The 19,198-nt window shown below is 40.3% G+C and overlaps 1 protein-coding gene across 1 annotated transcript; it reads right to left on the reverse strand.

Moving 5' to 3' along the window:
* Positions 1 to 988: 988 nt before the first annotated feature.
* On the reverse strand, positions 989 to 15,524 carry adnpb (activity-dependent neuroprotector homeobox b). Its single transcript, XM_041799952.1, has 4 exons — positions 15,080 to 15,524; positions 7,793 to 7,909; positions 5,207 to 5,299; positions 989 to 5,053 (listed from the first exon to the last, which is right to left on the reverse strand). Exons 2-4 carry the CDS (start codon positions 7,898 to 7,900, stop codon positions 2,042 to 2,044), a joined length of 3,213 nt encoding a protein of 1,070 aa, XP_041655886.1. The 5' UTR covers positions 7,901 to 7,909; positions 15,080 to 15,524; the 3' UTR covers positions 989 to 2,041.
* Positions 15,525 to 19,198: the final 3,674 nt, after the last annotated feature.

Genomic DNA, 19,198 nt, shown 5'->3' on the forward strand with positions numbered 1-19,198 from the left:
CAATATTTCAGACACCAAAAAATATTGCCCTGTCTTGGCTGGCAGACTGGCAACCATAAGTGTAGTCCCATCCAATCATTGCATGCTGTTGTCATGACTGCGCAAGTTGTCAGGAAGGTGGGGCAGGGAGATTTGATCATGGCTACAACATAAACGCTGTGTGATGCTAGTGGTCTTGTCCCCTTAAAAAAATAAACCAAAGAAGAACCTGAGGTACGATAGTGGTAACATCAAGAAAATTAGCCCAGTTAGCTGAGCTGGCTTTGCTGTATCTAGACAGACGGTCTGCCTTTGAGTGTGGGGAATTGTATGATATATGTTATTGATAGGGATCTCCGATAGCTGGCTCAACAGTTAAAATTTGGATCTGGTAGTCAGCACCAGAAATGTGCATCAGGAAGACTAATTCTTGGTATTTTCTTATCAGATCAGGCCTACAATCTAGGTGCAAGTGTGGCTCAGTAGGTAGAGTTGGAAAGTTGTGGATTCAATCCCCAGCTCCTGCAGTTACATGATGTGTCCTTGGGCAAGACACTTAACCCCAATTTGCTCCCACTGATTCGTCTGTGGCATGTAAATGGGTATGGATGGGAATGAATTGGATTAGCTAATACCAATGACCAATTCTTCATAAAAACCTCTGCCATCAGTGTATGCATGTGGAGTGAAAGCATATGAATGGGTTGGTGTGACCTGCAGCACTTTGAGTCGTTAGATGACTACCTGTCATCTAGCTGTACTAGTAAACCAGAACCAACATTTCTGCAAGGCTGCTAACAACTTGGGAAATGTTTAGTTTCTATAATCTTTCACTTTTAGAGAGTTGACCTGTTAGTCACATTTTCAGCCAAGAACCAACTGATGTTCTAAGAAATATTGTACACATAAAGCTCAGAAAATTGCAGATTCAAAATATAAGAAGTATTAAAAATCCTCTTTCAGCACAATCTTTGGTTGCTACTAACAAACAAATTGGCATGGCCATAGGTTAAGTGAGAAGCACAATTACAGCACTTTATTGTTCATAAATGCTTAAGTGAAAAATGAAAACAAAACAAATATGCACAATTCATAGAACATATAATGAATACAGCTGTTTTCTGGGAAAAGAAGGCTTCAACGTTATAGCTGAAGTCACGATAGTGACATCCAACTTTGAGCGGAAAAGAACTATCTGAACTGAAAACAGAGAGCAAGAAGAGTCAAGTCAAGGCTAGTGAGCATAAGGCTGCAAAAGATGATGAAACGGTCCTTAACACTGTAAGGGAAAGAGGAAAATTCAGTGCCAGTATTCGGTCAGAACCAAAAACTTAAAAAAGAAATAATAAAATCCAATCAAGATAAGAGCAAAAAAAAGATCTATTATTTGATTTATATATAGATATATTATTTTGCAAAAAACTTCTAGGTTTCTTGTTAAAAAATAAACTTAAAGGAAAATACCAGCCACCAAAGCAACACCTAGCATTAAGCATACCAATGTAGAATGTGTGAGGCTACCTTACACACAGGTAATAGCAAATATTTAAGGGTACATGTACGGCAACATGTGTCCAAACACATCTAAAAGACTGTACAAATTTACATTACCCATCTTAGTAGAAGGAAAAATGATGGATTATTAGGCCAGCTCAAAAGCTTTACCTCACAATTAATGAATATTTTCAGCCACTCTTACAAGTTCAGTGGCTAAATCAACAATAACAACTCCTTATCTCAATGTAATAAAGAATATAGAAGGCAAAAAACTTTCTATTTGTTTGGTGTAACTTCACTTTTTTTCTTTGCACCCCCCTCACCCTGGAGGAAACACATTAAAACTTTGTTTACAAATCTTTACATTAATTAATCTTGGCCGCTTGTTGAGTCCTACCCATAAATGTCATTTGATGGCTTTTTTAAGGTGACTCAAGTTGTGGTCTCTCGTTTTATTTCACAAATACCCAGTGTCACCAGGCACTGTCCTTCAGTTCAAGCGAGGCAGATTTGTTGGCGTGAATCAAAACTAAAGTGTCTCTCTGAGTCTTTGTGATTTTAGCAGTCAAACCTGCTGTTTGCCAAGCTGGGCCCTGTCCCCCCCGCCTCTTGCAGATGATGGAACAAACTTGGGAATTATGATGGGTAGAGTGTCTCTTCCTTTAGCATCCACTCTTCCTGAGCCCATCGTAGGCCCAAATCCATTCTCAACGTGCACCCCTTCATCATCGTCGTCATCATCATCGTCATCATCTTCATCATCATCATCATCATCGTCCTCATCATCATCTGACAAATCATCAAGATCTGAAACAATCTTAGCCCCTGTCCTTGGCTCAGTTCTTTCTTTAGCTCCAGTAAGCTGTTGGTTACCATGGAGATGTACCTCTCCGTCTTCTTCCTTGTTATCCCTCTGCTGCTCTTCCTCATCACTGTCAGAGTCAATGGCGATGGGCTCAGAAAGGTCTAGAGGCATTTTCTGTGGTAAGGTGCTGCTGATTGTCTTCGGTTGGTCTCTGCTGGCATTGTTGGGTTTAAGGGCAGATGGGGGTACGTTAGTGCCTTCCACAATTGGCTGCCCTTTTCTTAGTGGGGCAACACCACCATTAGCAGCAACAAGCTCTTTGTGTCTTTGTAGAGCCTGCTCTGACAACCCAATACGTGTCCTAGATGTACGCCTCTTGCTTTGTCTGCCCTCAAACGTGCCGTCCATAGCAAATGCTAGCTCATGTCTTACTTTGCTGAGCTCATGCATACTGAAACCAAGCAACACATTAGCATCTTGAGTTTCACATTCCTGTACACACTTCCTCCTTTTGTTTACAAAGTGGCTAGAGATGTCTGACTTCCATAGCCAGAGACTTGCTGCAAGCTTCTCTACCTCCCGTTGTGTGGGGTATGGTGCTTGATTGAAATACTGTGTGAGAAATGCCTTTCTAGCTTCATAAGACTCATTTTCATGTCCTTTGGGATCAAGAGCCAAAGTTACAGGTTCATCAGAGTTCTCTGAAAATGTACAAAGACCGTTGTAATCCCGTGGGTGGGCCTTTTCCCCAGGGGGCCCGCGCCTCTTTCGTTTTGGCGCAGTGGAGTCAGAGCTTTCAAAGTTGGCCCGTTTGAGTGAGATGTTCTGGTTCTGGCTGACACGAGAAGAATGAGCTGCCCGGCTTTCCTGTCCATTCTGGGATTTCCCAACACCTCGACAGTGCACCAAGTGTAGTGTGATGGTGGAGGCAGTCATGTTGCTCGTATAAACCCCCAAGCAGTGAATACACTTGTAGGTCAGTTTCTTTTCCACAGGGTGGACTGTTTGAATCACCTGGTGCCTATCTCTCAGGTGGTGGGCCAGTGAGTCTGAGATTGGGCCTTTAAGAATTGAAAAACAAAGAGGACAAAGTGTCTTGCCTACATCCCTCTTGTAGGGCACAGATGCCTGAGTGATACTCTTTGTTGGTGCACTGTCAGCGGTTGCTAAAGGCGTTTTGGGCGGATGTTGAGGCATTAACCTCTTTCCTGATATAAGAGAGGCAGACAAGGCTGATGGGACAGAGGTGGTGGTGTTGTTTTGAGCGTGAAATGCCACAGATTCCTCTGGGGCATCTTTCATGTTGTAGGTAGTAACAATCAACTGAACATTTTTGGGGCTACCCTGCTGCAAAGTGAGGTCAAAGGTCAAGGGAGAATCTGTGCGTGGGCCAACGCTCTCGTCTGGGTGGGACAAACGCATGTGAGCCACCATCTTCTCAACGTCATTGAAAGTTGCACGGCAGTGTGGGCAAGACAAGCCATGAATCAACATGTGGTTTAATAACGTGTCACTTGGGAGATAGCGGTTGCAGTAGAGACACTTGCTGGTGAAGTTGTGGATCTTCATGATGTAGTTTGCTACAGCTGGCACCTTCTCTGCTTTGTGCTCTTTCTCAAAATGAGAACTATACACATTTTCTGGAAAGAGCTCATTGCAGATAGTGCAGATTTTCCACTTCTGGGTATAAGACGTGCCAAGGACTGAGGAGCCACCTTTTTTAGCAGTGACAGAAGCTACAGTAGTAGCTGCTGCCTGGACACGTGAACCCAAGGGGTTGGATTTGAGAGAGGAAGAGGCACTGACCACAACTTGGCTCCGCAGGTTGCCACCAGGAATAAGCTGCTTGGCAGCATGTGACTGCTGGGGCATGGAAACCTGGGCATTGCCTGGTAAAGTTACCCTCACTTGCTGGCTGCCAAGAGAAAATGGCTGGGTGGTCCCAGGTTTCAGTCTAACAGCATCATGTTTCAGCCCAGATAAAAGACTTGAGTTGAAGCCTGTCTTAGATGGGATGACAAGACGACCCAGCTGCTGTGGGCCAGGAGTCCTGGTAGTGGCCATTACGGCACCTTTAGGGCCCATCCCAATGATGGTTTTGTCACCTTGGGTTTTCGGGGGGATCATGATAACAGGTTTGGGACGAGGGACAATCACACTGGTGTGTCCGATCATGGCTGTTACCTGGTAGCCAATCCTCTCGTGGTCCTCTATGACATGTTGAACAAGAGCTTCATAGGTCCGTGGAACAAACAGACACTTCTTGCAGTGAATCTGGTTAGTGTTAACATTGTTTGTTTTATTACTCTCTGTATTCCCTGTAGCCCCTGCTGTGCCGCCATTCTGAGTATTTGACTTGTCTCCTGGTTTTACAATGTAGGGCTGAGCCACTTGCTGGAAGTGTTCCCTGTAGATGTGCTTTCGGACTACATTGTACAAAGGGTCCCTGTAGGTGCACTTCTTACAATAGTATACGGCCTGTTCCACGCTGTCCCCAGTCCTCTTTAGCAACCCATCCTTCATCATCATCCCTCCTGCTCCCGCCACCATTCCACCAGCGCCTTGCCGCACAGCATTGTTTGGCATGTGGAATAGTTTGATGTGGGTTTCCAGAGTCTTTTTGTTGCCATTGTAAGTGCAATAGGGGCAGTTGAGCAGGATGTTGTTCTCAAAGTCTTCGCTGTGGACATTGCGGAAGTGGCTCTTGTATGCAGAGAAGTACTTGGAGGAAAAGAGGCAGCCAGTGCAGCAGAAAGGTTTTGATCTATAGTCCTGGAGACATAGAGACAGAAAAAACATAGGCTTTACAAGTTGTTTGGGATTACTGTACATCGTTGTTGTGGAAAATACTATGAATTCAAATATAGCTGTTCCAAAAATAAGAGAGAATTTATATTGGAGTGTGAATATGAATGTGTTACACACCTGGACTTTGGTATGTGAAGGTTCCCACATGCACACATCTTCCCAGGTAGTGTGCTTTATGTACACCTCTGGAGGAGTATAGTCTTTGTAGTCCTAAACAAGAAGGAAATAAAGATAATTACATGAAGATGCAACAAAAATTGCAATCAATTAAGGAGAATAGACTTTGAAACATTGTCATATACTGTATTTGTATTCTCTGTAGTTCCAAAATTCTAGCTTAAGATTGCTTTGGCGATGAACCTTAAGGGTCTAACAGTGCATTTCATAGTAAAGCATGATGGTGTTGGGAATAAGTTTCAGCATTCCAAATAAAATGTGAAGTTGTGTTTTGTTTGAAAAAATACCGGTTAGACTTCACTATAAGGCTGATCTGTTAAAAACACCTGAACAACTGCAGTTAAAATCCCCTTTTAATGTTCTCTGTGCACAATATAATGCCAGTCCTGTATTTTCTTTGTTTCATTTTTGCTCCGGCTTGGACTGGAATCTGCAGTGACAGGTTGCTGCAACCCTGATGCATCCATACTGTAGATCTAAATGCCATGAGAGGACCCTCCAGCTCTCGAGGATCCTCTCTGCTTCTTGTGTACCATTCAGAGACACTGCATGAGGTTAGCCTGCATGGACTAGCATGCAGCTTGACCGTGTACTGACAAATTTAGGCAGAACTTGCAAACACAAGTACGTGATGCACATATGCAAACCAAAATGCAATTATTTTGCTGGAAGCTATTTGGGTCATAGGGCTTCACAAACTGAGGCAGAAGCGTAACAAATGGACAGTTTTTATGCTGAACAGTTCAGGATAAATACATATATGTGTACTGCTATTTGGCACACTTTTCGATTAAATCAAAAAAAAGGTTTCAGGCTAAAAGTGAGCAATGGATTTTGCATCTGTTTTCTGGCTTGAATCAAAAAAGCTGATGGGATGAGCACAGAAAGTGCAAAAGCAGATGATTTTTTTCTTTTTTCTTTCACTGATAATTGGGAAATATGACATTATGGATGGATTGTTGCTGTATACTCGTACATGCATTAAAAGAATAACTGATTTTTAAAAGTCAATAGGCAAACATTAGAACGTGTGACATTTAGCAGGGTAGCACTCTTCAAGACAGTCAAAAACCTGATATCTTCAATGAATGTTTCTTCTTTTCAATCTAAGTAGGACCATCTGCACAAAATGACAAGCCAGTGGGGGCTTTTTGACTGTAGGAACTTTCCCCAGAACTGGGACCCTTAGGAGCGCTCTGTTCTTTTTGGCTGGATGAACCAGGGTTGAAATTTAGTTCTGTGATAGAAAATAGGGATGCACAACATTGGATTTTTGCTGATATGCAGTTATTTACAAATTAATTTTAGCCGATACCACATCAATACAGATGTATAATAGCAGTTCAGATTTAAAACTTTAGTCTTTAAAAACCACTTTAAAGTTAAAGACTGAATAAAGAAGCAAACTTCATTCTTTAAAACACACTTTGCAGTTTAGGACAGTTTAGGTTCTGTCCACACTCATATCATGCTAATAAATTTGTGCATCCCTGGTTGAAAATGAACTTCTTGAAGAGCCCCTACTCAGAGGATAGTACTTTCCAAAGGCCCAAGATCTAAGGAGGGTGAGACTGCAGAGCGCAGGGCAGATGACTCTCAGATCCAGATCTTTAGTATTCTAATAGCTGACAATCAATTGTCTCTGTCCACTGTCAGCTGAACTTAAGCCTTTCAGAGGAGAAAAAATGTACTCAACAACCTTAACGACATCCAGTTGCCCTGTTAATATCAAGCTTTGGATAATCTGGGTGACTAAAAACCTAAACAGACATCTGACAAGATTATAATTACTTGTAATAGATTATAGAGACTATGTCTGTCCTAAACAATAAAAACAATGTCTATATAAACAAAGGTGTAAATCACAATAAATTGAATTATAATTAAAACTAAAATCTACTTGCAAATCCAGCCACAAAATCTGACAATTAGTATTAAATCCTTTGTTTCTAAATCTTTATCAATGAATGTCATGATAGTACATAATCATATTAATTTGCTCCATCTTCCTCAAACCTGGCTTTATCAGGATGCCCGATTTGCATAATCTTCACAGGATTTTAGACCCTGGGGAAGAGACAACAGTGGGCTACAGAAACTCTTTAGTTCCTTAAAAAGGAGCTCCTACAACCATAAGTTTTGAGTATTTTTGGTCAGTAAGTACCTAATATAGGTGGATACATCATGCTGTGCTTGTTATAACACGCCCAGTTTATAGACTATCATCATAGATTCCCTACATTTATGCAGCAGCTGGAGACTCCTTACTGTTGGACTATCACTTCTCAAAGCAAGCCAATAAAAGAGCTAATCCATTCCCTAAACATTACTTTAATCAACCCTTCACATTTTCCATATACAGTAGGGCACCACATACTCTGAACAAGAATTATTCCTAAACATCAAGACGTGAAAATGAAGCTGGGATTATAACTTTCAGAATATAATGCACTATTAGGAGGAGACTCATGATAATGCATACACTACAGATTTTAATGAAAACATATCAAGAAAAAATACGCTCACCTCTAAGTGATCTCTGCAGAACTCCAAACCAATATCTCCAAGGACCTTTTTAACATTTTTTCTTGCTTTCCGCAGACTGCCCAGGTTATTGACAGGGAGCTGGAACATTCTGCCCACCTGGATTGAAAAGAGAGACACATAAAGCCTGTTATCAACAGGAGTAACAACAAGAGCAGGGTGTATTTGGACAGGTGTCTGTTAACTGATTCACAGGGCAGGAATGAATAGTTTTCTGTACTTCACTCCCCTCACATAAAAAAAAATCATGCACGCATCTAACATAAATGATTAAAAAAAAAAACATCAGTGTGTGCCATTTTAAAATCTTTCAACTGGACAAATTTAGTTGAGGATGATAGTATTTAAGAGTCTTTTGATGATTTACTGAAACAAAATTTAATCCATCCAAATGTACAGCTTTCTACATACAAGCATGCCAGATATCATACATGCAACTCATTGCTGAGGTGAAAGAAAGCACCACAGTTGCTTTCTCAGCCTTTAAGAAAAAAAAACATGAAAATGAGCTGATGTTTATCCTGGTAATTTGTTGTTTGTGTTACTATAAAATGAGATGAGCGTACCATAAAGCTGGGGACACTGCTTAGGCATGCAGCATGTGCTTGGCATAACTGTTTACAGCTTGTAATTGATCAACAGTGAGGATGCCCCCATCACGACAGCTGTTATTCTCTGTGTGGACTTCCTTTGACACCATAAAGGGATACCTTGATCAACCACTTTCAGAAGAAAAAACACTACACTGATAGCTTGATCTGTTTTTTTTTTTTTAAGTAATAGCTTTTTTGGCACTAAGACAAAGATGTCTGGCAGTTCATTATGGCTTTATTCAGCCGTCACAATGGATTTGACAAGTAGTAATTGTCACATCTGTGGAGAGAGATATGAGACTAAAAGGGATGAAGTTATTCCTCAATTCATCTCGTCTAAGTGCACTCTCTTAGCAAGGATGCAGACAAAACCAGCCATTTGTTGAAACAGCAAACAGGGAGCTACGCTGGGAGGGACAGTTTTATCCGTCCACTCAGACAATTACAAAAAAAGTTAATGAACTTCAGTCAGAGAAATATTTCAGTTAATTTAAATATTACTTGGTGGTAAAAAGCCAAGCATGCCCTGGCTCAACTTTGTAACCTAGCGTTGTACTGCTGGAGCTCTGTTGGTTGTTATCCTTTTGAACACAGTGCAACAATAAACCCAAAACTGAGGCCGCTGAACTCCACTACTAATTTACACCTGCACTTCCCAACATGATTGCATTAAACCTTTTAGACCTCACTATAATAAAACAGGTACGCTGTGGAGTTTTAGACTTTATGCATGAGGCAGCCATAACAGATTCCAGATGTGCTACCTTTGACACTATTCCATTTATGAACAGGTGGCAGGAACATGCACAGCAATGCTCCAGCAAAGGTAGGGTTAATGTAAGACTTTCAGGTGACAAATGCTGATGTAAAACAAACATACAGATGGGTGGAGAGATTTGAGAAAAGCTAATTTTTAATAAACTTTATAAAATGACTACTGTGTCGCAGCTGTTATTGACATGGAAGTAAATCCATGTCCACAACTATATTTACCTGTATGCTGAATCTGATAAAGAAGCCTCTTACAAGAGTGAGGATGATTTACCTTCAATCAACAAATCTTTATGTTGTCAAGTGGTACACAAAGATCTGATCATGCAAGTTGTGTTTGAGCTTCTCATCCCTATACTAAGGCATGGACAATACCTGTGACAAAGAGAAAGCTGTCTGTAGGACTGTCATTAATTCCAACACTTTTCCAGTATTTGTTTTGGAAAGATATAGTCTCTGATGTCAGTATCCAAAAGTCACAAAACTTAACAAAAATACATCTATTTCATTTGACAGGTGCATAGGAGAGGGATGAGACCATCAAAAATAAACTGAAGGCAAACTCATTCACTTCATTCCTGAGAACATGCTTTTCAATTTAAAGAGGATGATAAACAAAGAATGACCTTAGCTGACAGGATTTTGGTTCTGCTCATACTCCAAACTTATTTGTACATGGCCTATATTTACTTCCAATAAAGAAAGATATTTACAGCTGATATATTGGTTGTATACAGTAGAAAATTTCAGATCTGTCGATACCAATCATTAATTGATATCAATATTGGCAGACATTTGCTTAAAAAGGAAAATACTGGTATGGGCGAATAAGAGAATTTCTGCCCATGTTTACAGCAAAGTTATCAGCCATACATATCGACAGTTGTTACAGCCTCTTAAAAATGATTAATTTAACCAACAAAAATAAGGCTCGTACAAAAGAGACCAATAACATACATAAAAGTAATATGTAATATATATGAGCCTTAAATATTAGCAAAATATACAAATGTATCATCAGGTATAGGTGGGTGCCTACGGTGCCAAACACTCAAGATCAGGGATGTCAAACTCACAGCAGGGGCCAGACACTAAATTTAGGTCTAACCGATGGTCTCTGATAATAAATGATTTTGAAATTTAAAAAAATCAAAATGATATATTTAAAGGCTCAGAATCTGAGACAAAAAAATCAAACTTATTAGTTCAAGAGGTCAAAACACAAAATTAAAAGTCAAAATAATGTTTTTAAAAGGCAAATATATGAAATAGAAAGTCACAATCATGTTTCAATATGAGCTAAAATTCAAAATCATGAGCTTAAAAGGTCAAAATCCAAGTTAAAATTTTAACTGAGTCAAAACAATCAAAATATGGGATTAAAAGTCAAATTTAGGAGATGAAAAGGTCAAAATGTGAAAAAAATTTAGAATAATGGGTTATAAAATCAAATTATGACTTAAAATTTAAAATCATGAACCTAAAAGGTGAAAATATGAGATGAAAAGTCAAAATCATAAGTTTCATCATTGTGAGATATGAAATTGACAATATGAAAAGATAACAAAAATTTAATTATTTTCAAAATCCTGATTTGTTATCAAATATGTTTTTATCTTTACATTTTAATTTTTTATGACAAGGATATCTCAAATCATGAAGCTTAAATTTACATTTTTATATGGGGGAAATCTGCAGACCTCATACCGGTGGGCCAGTCATAATAAAAACATGATATGATCTTGTGGGCTGGACTGGCTCCTGGCCTTGAGTTTGACACCCCTGCTGGGTCATGATGATCCACTGTTAGCCCTGAACATTTTAAATGACATAGAATAACTACCACACTGTCTACTTCCCTGCTCCTCTCTCAGCTCTTTTTGGCTCAGCCTCTCCCTGCACAGGAGATACTTGGTGTTTTTTTTACAACAAATTAAGGTGAGTATATATGGGTATTAGTATCAGCTAAAGTTAGTGTAAAAATATTGGCATATTGAATACTGGCAAAAATCCCCTTCCTACTGAAAAGTGCATCTGTCACCAAAGCATATAGCAAACAGACTCTGTGCATGCAAAGTAATACTGGATACATTTTTCCTGTAGATGACTCTCTGACAAAAAGATCTTTGCGATCTTCTTTTGCTATCAAGCAGCAAAATGTCAAATATGACATGTAAGCATGACAACATCAGATGCTGTGACTATTGTTAGGGGTGATAACACAGGTCTGACAACTGTAGCTACTGCTACTGCTGGGACAAAATATCAATACAGCAATATTTTGTCATCCTGATTAGTGACAGATATTAAACTACTTAACTACTTGTGCCAAATATTGATAAAACATTTTTGATATTTTTTCCCTTCCAATTTGACACACCATGTCCTCTTTTATTAATACATATTTTATTTAACTTTTTTTTTTCATCTATGACATGAATGGGGGGGTGTGAACAGAAGTAACCTGGCCAAAAACACTGACAGCAGGATTAAAGAAGACGTAATGCCCAACAGAGAAGAAGCTATTGTGAACTGATAAGGGGTAAAAGTGTCTAAAACTGCAGTGAATAAAAAAAAACCCTCAGTTCTGGACTTAAAAGGTTTGAGGGCACTCCATATTCTTTATGTCATTGAGTATATATGTGGTTGTCTTGCCTCAATAACTGCAGAATCTCTGCATCAAGACATCATCACCATCATGGGCCTTGATAAGAAAGCTCATGGTATTGTGTATTGTACTGTATTGTGAGTCACCCAGTGATTCTCCATGCAAACTGTGCAAATCACAAAGTCAATGCTATTGCAACGGATCATATAGCCATAGTCAAAAGTGGCAGGTCAAAAGTCTGGTCAAATCAGAACTCCATGTGGAGAGGTCAAAGGTCACTAATATATGATGACATACAGGCAGCTCAGTCCCAAGCAAGCCCTGTGAACAGCCTAGTTCCCTTCCTGAAACACAAAACAGGACACAGGAGTTGTGCATGTGAGTGGATCCAAAGGTGGCTGGCCTGGTGGAGAGTTGAGAGAACCATAGACGACTCTATCCAAACACCTGTCCATCTCTTTTTCTCGTCTGTCTGTCTGTCTGTCTGTCCACCATAAGGAAACATGCTGGACTTACTCCCTTGCCCACTTCCCCTCAGTCTTTCCTTCCTGCTTCTCCTCATTACACATGGATGGCGCTAGAGAGCCACTCCATTATGTAAGCCTCCCTATACTCTGCCTGCCCCCTTTTTCTCCCTGCCTCGCAATACCATCACAGAATGGCGCCTCCTATTGAGTCAGCAGTAGCCTCTACAATATGTCTGCAGTGGAGAAGGAGGGGAGGGAGGGGAGGGGAGGGGAGGAAGGGAGGTGAGGAGTGAGGGAGGCATGTTGGAAGGGGAGGGACAGAAGGAGCAACAGAGTTCAGCAAAGAGGGTGGGTGAGTGTGAGCTGGGGGAGTGGGTGGGTGGGTGAGAGAGCTGGGAGGAAGAGGAGGAAGAGCGAGAGAGGGGAGAGAGAAGGGAGGGGGAGAGATGAGAGGAAAACAGAGAGGACAGGGGAGAGAGGAGGAGAGAGCGACGGAAGTGGAGGGGGAAGGGGATGGGATGGGGGAGGAGGGGAGGTCGGACAGGCAGGCTTAGAGGAGTGGAAGGCAGGGAGGGTGAGGGAAGCAGGAGGGGGAGAGAGAAAATGGAAGAGGGTGAGAGAAAGGGGGGCGATGGAGAGGCGCAGAGGGGAGGGGGTGGTGGAAGAAAAGGGAGAGAAAAAAAAAAAGCCAAGGAGAGGCTGAGTAGGAGAGAAGGGAGGGAGAGAAGGGAGAGAAGAGGGAGGAAAGGCAATAGGAGGCTGCTGGCAGAAAACAGGCTTCCTTTTCGCCTGTATTGAGAAAAGAGAAAAAATGAGAGGCCTACCAGCTTTTAACCACATATCTCCTCATGATCCCCCCACTGGGACACCATGATAACCCATGTTCTGTTTTCATAATGTTGTTCACACTGTTCCTTAGATGTACAGGTCTCCTGAAAGCCTTATCTGAATACAGGGAAAGTTTGAGAGGATTAGAATCAACATGGGTTGGTTGTCAAAAAACCACTAGCTGTTTTAAAACCTTACCAATATAAGCATAGGCTGATGAACAATTAGGCAAAGGTAGGTGATTGCTTGGGGCCCTCTTGTACCAAGGAGCTTCAAGGCACCAGCAAAGGTGCTTAAAATGTGAGGTATAGCTCAGTAATTATTTCAGTATTTAAGATGAGCATTTGGAATGCAAATAAGGTGCACAAATTGTAGCGCTGTGCAATTAATTGTGTTTCAATTTCAATCACGATTTTAGCTTCCCACTATGATGAAATCAAGATAATCAAGATTAAATGATTATGGCGCTGCATGCCTGGCAATGCTTGTTTATCATGTGTTAAAAGAACCGTACCCCAAGTAGTTCTGTATGTTTGTTCAATCTTTTAACATAGATTTATATTTTTCCACTTATTCATTTTCATTTACTGCTTGTTTTTTAATCTGTTAAGAGAGTTAAAGTTCAATAAAATACATGTAATGTAGTATGATCAGTAAGAAATTGTGTTTAATAACTGCGGTCTCAATTTCAATCAAAAACAGTCCTGGTTAGGATTTCTGCCATAATTAACCCTTTGAGATAGCTTAAAGAAATCCTTGGGAGGGATCCCTCTACACCTTCTTGCTCAGCCCCTCAAAAGACCCACTATGTCTTCATATTAAGCATATTAAAGCCAGTTAGATCTATATAGACATGTCAAATCTACAAAATGATAGAGTACTGTAATTTATAAAATCATGATTTGCTTAAAAAGAACTTGTGTTTTGCCTGTAGTGTTCATGTTCTTCATGTCTATAAGTTATGCCTTGCCTTCAGACAGTTTCAGCTATTGAGATGTGGTGAATTTTAGTTATACTGTTACTCATTTGAGAAGTAATGAGCAAGTTCAGCTTGCTCCCACTTGGCTATGTCCCCTAGATTTGCATATCTGTGGTTTTGTTAATTGGAAAGTAATGCTTCAAAATGTTTTCTTCACTAGCAATGAGCAAAATGGAGAAAAGGCCTCTTATTACTCTTTTCCTATGGCATCCGAAGTATAAAAATTGTCCTCTACATATCAGTGTAGGTGTTGAAGTGTAAATGTGTGGTTGATAGTAATGACTGATACAATCTGACACTAGCGCTGAACAGGTGACAGGCCTCCCACCTTTGGTCCAAAAACGAGGTATAAGAGCATCGCCACCACTGTGTCAACTGGTTGATCAAATCCAGATGGAATCTGCTTTGATCACTCAAAGGTAAACTTTGATTGACAGAAGATGAAGATTAAATGAAAAGCATGTCTGCAACCTGTCTGTGTTTAAGTCTGAGTCGTGTGTCCCCCAAAACAAACACTTTGTACAGTAATGTACATGCAGTTTCAATATTCATGGCACTGAATACGTTTAATCAGAAACCCAGTCTTTGAAGCTCATTTAGGTCTACACAGAGCTAGCAATCAGTGTGTTGTGGCGAATCTAATCTCTGATCAACATCTGGCTGTATCTACATCGATAGCTTTGGCATAGAGCTGCTGCCGCTGACAAAGAATGGGGACACAGCGCGCTAAGTTAGCATGCTAAGCTAGCTAACTCGCACCCACAACATGGGTAGTTCAACTAATGTTGCCGATAATTTACTTATATTATTATCCATGCTATTCGCTGGTAATGTGAACTACCGGGCAAGTCGCTGAATTTGAGGTAACGCTGAACACCCCAGTATTACAGAAACATTACGTTGCCAGCCAAGTTACCTCAGCTGTACTTCACCACCACCCATCACATCCCCGCAGGTAGTCACGGCTAACAGCAAACTATCTCATTTGACGGCTATGTCCTGCTTAATGACAGACAACTTTACCTGCTTTCACATCCAGCGCTCCCGTCTGAGTGAAATGTGTCACTTCAGGATGACAGAGGCGATGTATAGTCACTTTCACTTGTATCCGATATCACAGTCTCGTTGCTATCCTTCCAGGTTGACAGTTAGCGCCGTCGGGTAACGTTTGGACCAGCCACCCGGCCGTCTTTATATCCTCCAAACCAAACTCCCCCTCGCCGAAAGGGGCTATCTTCCTCCCTGTGATCGGCAAACGGGAACAGAAAGAGCCCCCGCCACTCATTAGAAAATTAAAACGTCCAATATCTGAAGTGTTGAGGACAGATCCTTGCCCTGTTGTTTGGAATAACTCTCGGCGTGACCACTCTGTCAAATATACTGCCTAAAGTCTGCCTATTATTGCCTAGCAGCCGGTAAAGCTTTCCCTATTCTCCTCACTGACAGACAATACACATCCAGCCTAGAAACTGCCCTATCCAAAATGGCGCAAATAAAAGGGGCGGAAGTGACATCGACTTGATTAGCATAAATAATCTCATTGTGAGATCCCTCGGAGCCCGGCTCATTAAAAGTCTTGATTGGTCTGTAAATCAGCCCGGCCAATTAAGTCAGTGTATCTAAAAAATACAATTTTCCACATTTAAAAACAGCAGTGGGTCTTTGGTTTCTCTATGTCGAGTCTAGGGGGGTAAACAACGCGGTACGGCAGCTACCGGATTTTGCCGACAGCGGGCGTCCTTCTAGAGTGGGGCCCTCTGTTTAGGCGCATGCGCAATTTGATTACATCTGGCGTCCCCCGCCTCCCTCTGTGGAGGGTCGGATAGACTCACACTCATACAGAGCCCCAGCACTCTGTTGGAGCAGTCCCAACGGTTGGACCAACAGTAGGTGGCGCTGTGATATGGTTGTTTCCCCCAAAGTGGCCGGGACTACTTTCCTCCACTGAGCCTGGTGTAGGGGGGCCCTAACGGCTCTCAGTACTGGTGACTACGCCACCATGAAACCTAATTTAAACTGTCAAAGTAATGGCAAACCAACTGGTCATTTTTGCCCTCCATTTATCATCCCAGTCTTATAAGTAAGTAAGTAACCCAGCCCCAATACCAAACACTTTCTGTGCATTTATGTATTCTTTTCTACAAAAATGGCTCATCTGGGTTTGCTGTGAGGTTAATTTTATGAAAGATGTGGGCCCCAAATTATGTGACAGACAAAATTCACCCTCTGTCAATACTTCCAAGGTTTGATTCCCAATAAACGCTGATATAATTAGACACACATCATCATTAAACAGAGACCTGGAGCTTTCCTGAGCCCTGGGGAATGTTCCTGTTTATTAATCCATCATGTAAATGGCACTACTGTTTGTGTAAGGATAGATCTTAACTGTTATGAATCTTCACTTTTGACCTTTATGACTGAATTACCTGCATTTACATTGCTCCGACCCCCAAATAGGTCAGTGTGGAAGTCCTAAACTTACATGATAATGTTAACACTTGGATCAAAAATCATTTCTAGGATATTTTTCCTTTTCCAGGTAGCTAAAAACAATCATAGTGTCTCATATTCAGAGATGCAGATTTTTCAAAGTTCAGCTTTAATCAATGGCTGGATTCCAACAGCAAATACTACAGCACACACTGTGGTTACAAGTTCATATTGTGATGGATGATATTCCAGGAAACCCTAAATTAATCATATATATGTAATTTCCATAATATGATATAATAATAAAATAATTTTCCACGTTTAAATGGACAACACATATTGCAATGAACACAAAAGGTACAAGACAGTAGATAAATGGCCACTATCTTTATTTAAAATTCTAAGACAGGAATTTAAAATATGAAGTTTAAAGTTGTATTATTAGGCAAATGTAGGCAATTGACTGGGGCCTTCTTGCACCAAGGAGCTTCAATGCAACAATGGCTTTGAATGTGAGGTATAGATCAGTAATTATTTCAGTTTTTAAGATGAGCATTTGGAGGACAAATAAGGTACACAGATTGTAGTGCTGTGCAATCATTTTCATTTCAGTTTCATTCCTGATTTTAGCTTCCCATGATGATGAAATTAAGATAATCAAGACTAAATGATTACTGCACTGAATACCTGGTTATGCTCTTGTAGACCATATCAGTTTATTTGTTTGTTTGTCATATTCGGTGATGAAAGAAGTTGTTTTTTGTTTGTTCATTGTCATTACTATTATTCTTTATTGTACATTTTTATTTTTCCATTCATTTATTTTCATTTACTGCTTGTTTTTTTTAGACTGTTAAGAGTGTTAGAGTATGACAAAAACATGTTATGCAGATTTAGCAGTACTAATGTGTAATTGTCTTTAATAATTGTGGTCACAATATCATAAAAATAGTCCTGATTGTGATTTTTTTTTTTTTTTTCCAAAATCGAGCAGCCCAAGCAGATTGCATAAAATAGCACCATAAAACAAAAAAACTATCATGTAGCTTAAATAAATCCCCAAGGTAGGGTCCCTGGATTGTGGACTCAAGCCCTTCAAAAGCCCCACTGTGTCTTCAGATAAAGCATTTTATAGCCAGTTGGGTCTATATTGACATATCAAATTAATAAAATAGTGGATACCGTCATCAAAAGAACAACTATTACATCTGTAGCTTAGAGAAGTTTAAAGTACCTGGCAGGTTGGCCTGTCAGCAAAGGTAGAATAACCAACAATAACAGAGAATATTGAAAAAATATATATCATAAACCAAAATACAATTAAGGCACTAGACCTATCGTGGCTTCTTCCCTGACTAAAAATGACATTTTCTCCAGATTTTATCAAAAGAAGAATATTTACCTTTAATTTTTCAAGGGCAAAAGTTTTGACAAGCTAAAGCCATACTCTCAGACTGGTAGATCTCCATGCTTTGGCTATTCTATGTTTTGACCTTAACAAACAATATACAATCATTTTCTTATCTGTATTGCTTTGTTTGCATGAAAAATTTCTTGATTACATAGTTTAGAGCATAGTGTTAGCTTTTCACACATAACATGTGACACAGTGTCCAAGACCTCCTTCCAGAAAATCCCGATGTTTGGGCAGTCCAAAAGGTAATGAAACAGATGCCTTTCATCACACATTTAGCATAAATGTCAGGGATATGGACATTTGCTTGGCTTTTTATTTTTTTTACAAACTCTGAGCAGGCTTTCATCTAGTCTTCTGTCTAGCCACTCCACCATAAAGCCCAGGTCATTGGAGGGCTGCAGTGATGGTTGTCCTTCTGGAGATCTGTCCCGTCTCCACACAGGATCTGTGACCTTACGGTTCTTGGTCACCTCCCTTACTAAAGCTCTTCTCCCCCTGATTGCTCAGTTTGGCCAGGTGACTAGCTCTTGGAAGAGTCCTGGATGTAACAACCTTTCCATTTCCTTCCATTTGAGGATTATGGAGGTCACTGTGCTCTTGAGAACTTTCAGTGCAGCAGAATATTTTTGAATCCCTCTCCAGATTTGTGTCTTGCAACAATCCTGTCTCTGAGCTCTGCAGGTGGCTCCTTTGACCTCCTGGCTTGGTTTTGCTCTGATACGTATGCAATGTCAGATGTGAGGCCTTCTATAGAGAGGTGTGTGCCTTTCCAAATCATGTCAAATCAATTTAATTTACAATGGGTGCACTCCAGTGAAGTGTAGAAACATCTCAGCAAAGATCTGAAAAAAAAAAAAAAAATGGAGGAACCTGAGCAAGACTTTAAGTGTTGTTGCAAAGGGTCTAAGTACTTATGTCAGTGTGATGATTCAGGTTTTCTTTTTTAATGCATTTGTAAAAAAAATATATATATATATATATAAAGTTCTGTTTTCAATTTATGATTGTGGGGCACTGAGTGTAGATTAATGAGAATATAAATAGATCTAGATGACTGCATCAGGCTGCAACATAACAAAATCCCTTTCATCCATGATAAAATGAAATTAATGGAACATTTCTATGGACTTTAGTCACTTGTGCCATCCTTAGACCTTTAGCAAAAGTGTTGTGGACCTCAAGGTGAAGGACATTGTTTATCTTTCTCACATACACTGAAGCACTGATTTTCAAACTGTTTTAACTGTAATAACTTGTGCTGCATCACCTCAGTGGACTTAAAAAGTCTACAC

Source organism: Cheilinus undulatus, linkage group 11 (genome assembly GCF_018320785.1).
Source record: "Cheilinus undulatus linkage group 11, ASM1832078v1, whole genome shotgun sequence".
Classification (NCBI taxonomy): Eukaryota; Metazoa; Chordata; class Actinopteri; order Labriformes; family Labridae; genus Cheilinus; species Cheilinus undulatus.

Coding starts and splice junctions, on each gene's coding strand:
- adnpb (XM_041799952.1), bottom strand. CDS start 7,900: ATGTTCCAGCTCCCTGTCAATAACCTGGGCAGTCTGCGGAAAGCAAGA. Junction 5,300..7,792: donor TCTGCAGAGATCACTTAGAG/GTGAGCGTATTT, acceptor CTTCTTGTTTAG/GACTACAAAGACTATACTCC. Junction 5,054..5,206: donor CTTCACATACCAAAGTCCAG/GTGTGTAACACA, acceptor CTATGTCTCCAG/GACTATAGATCAAAACCTTT.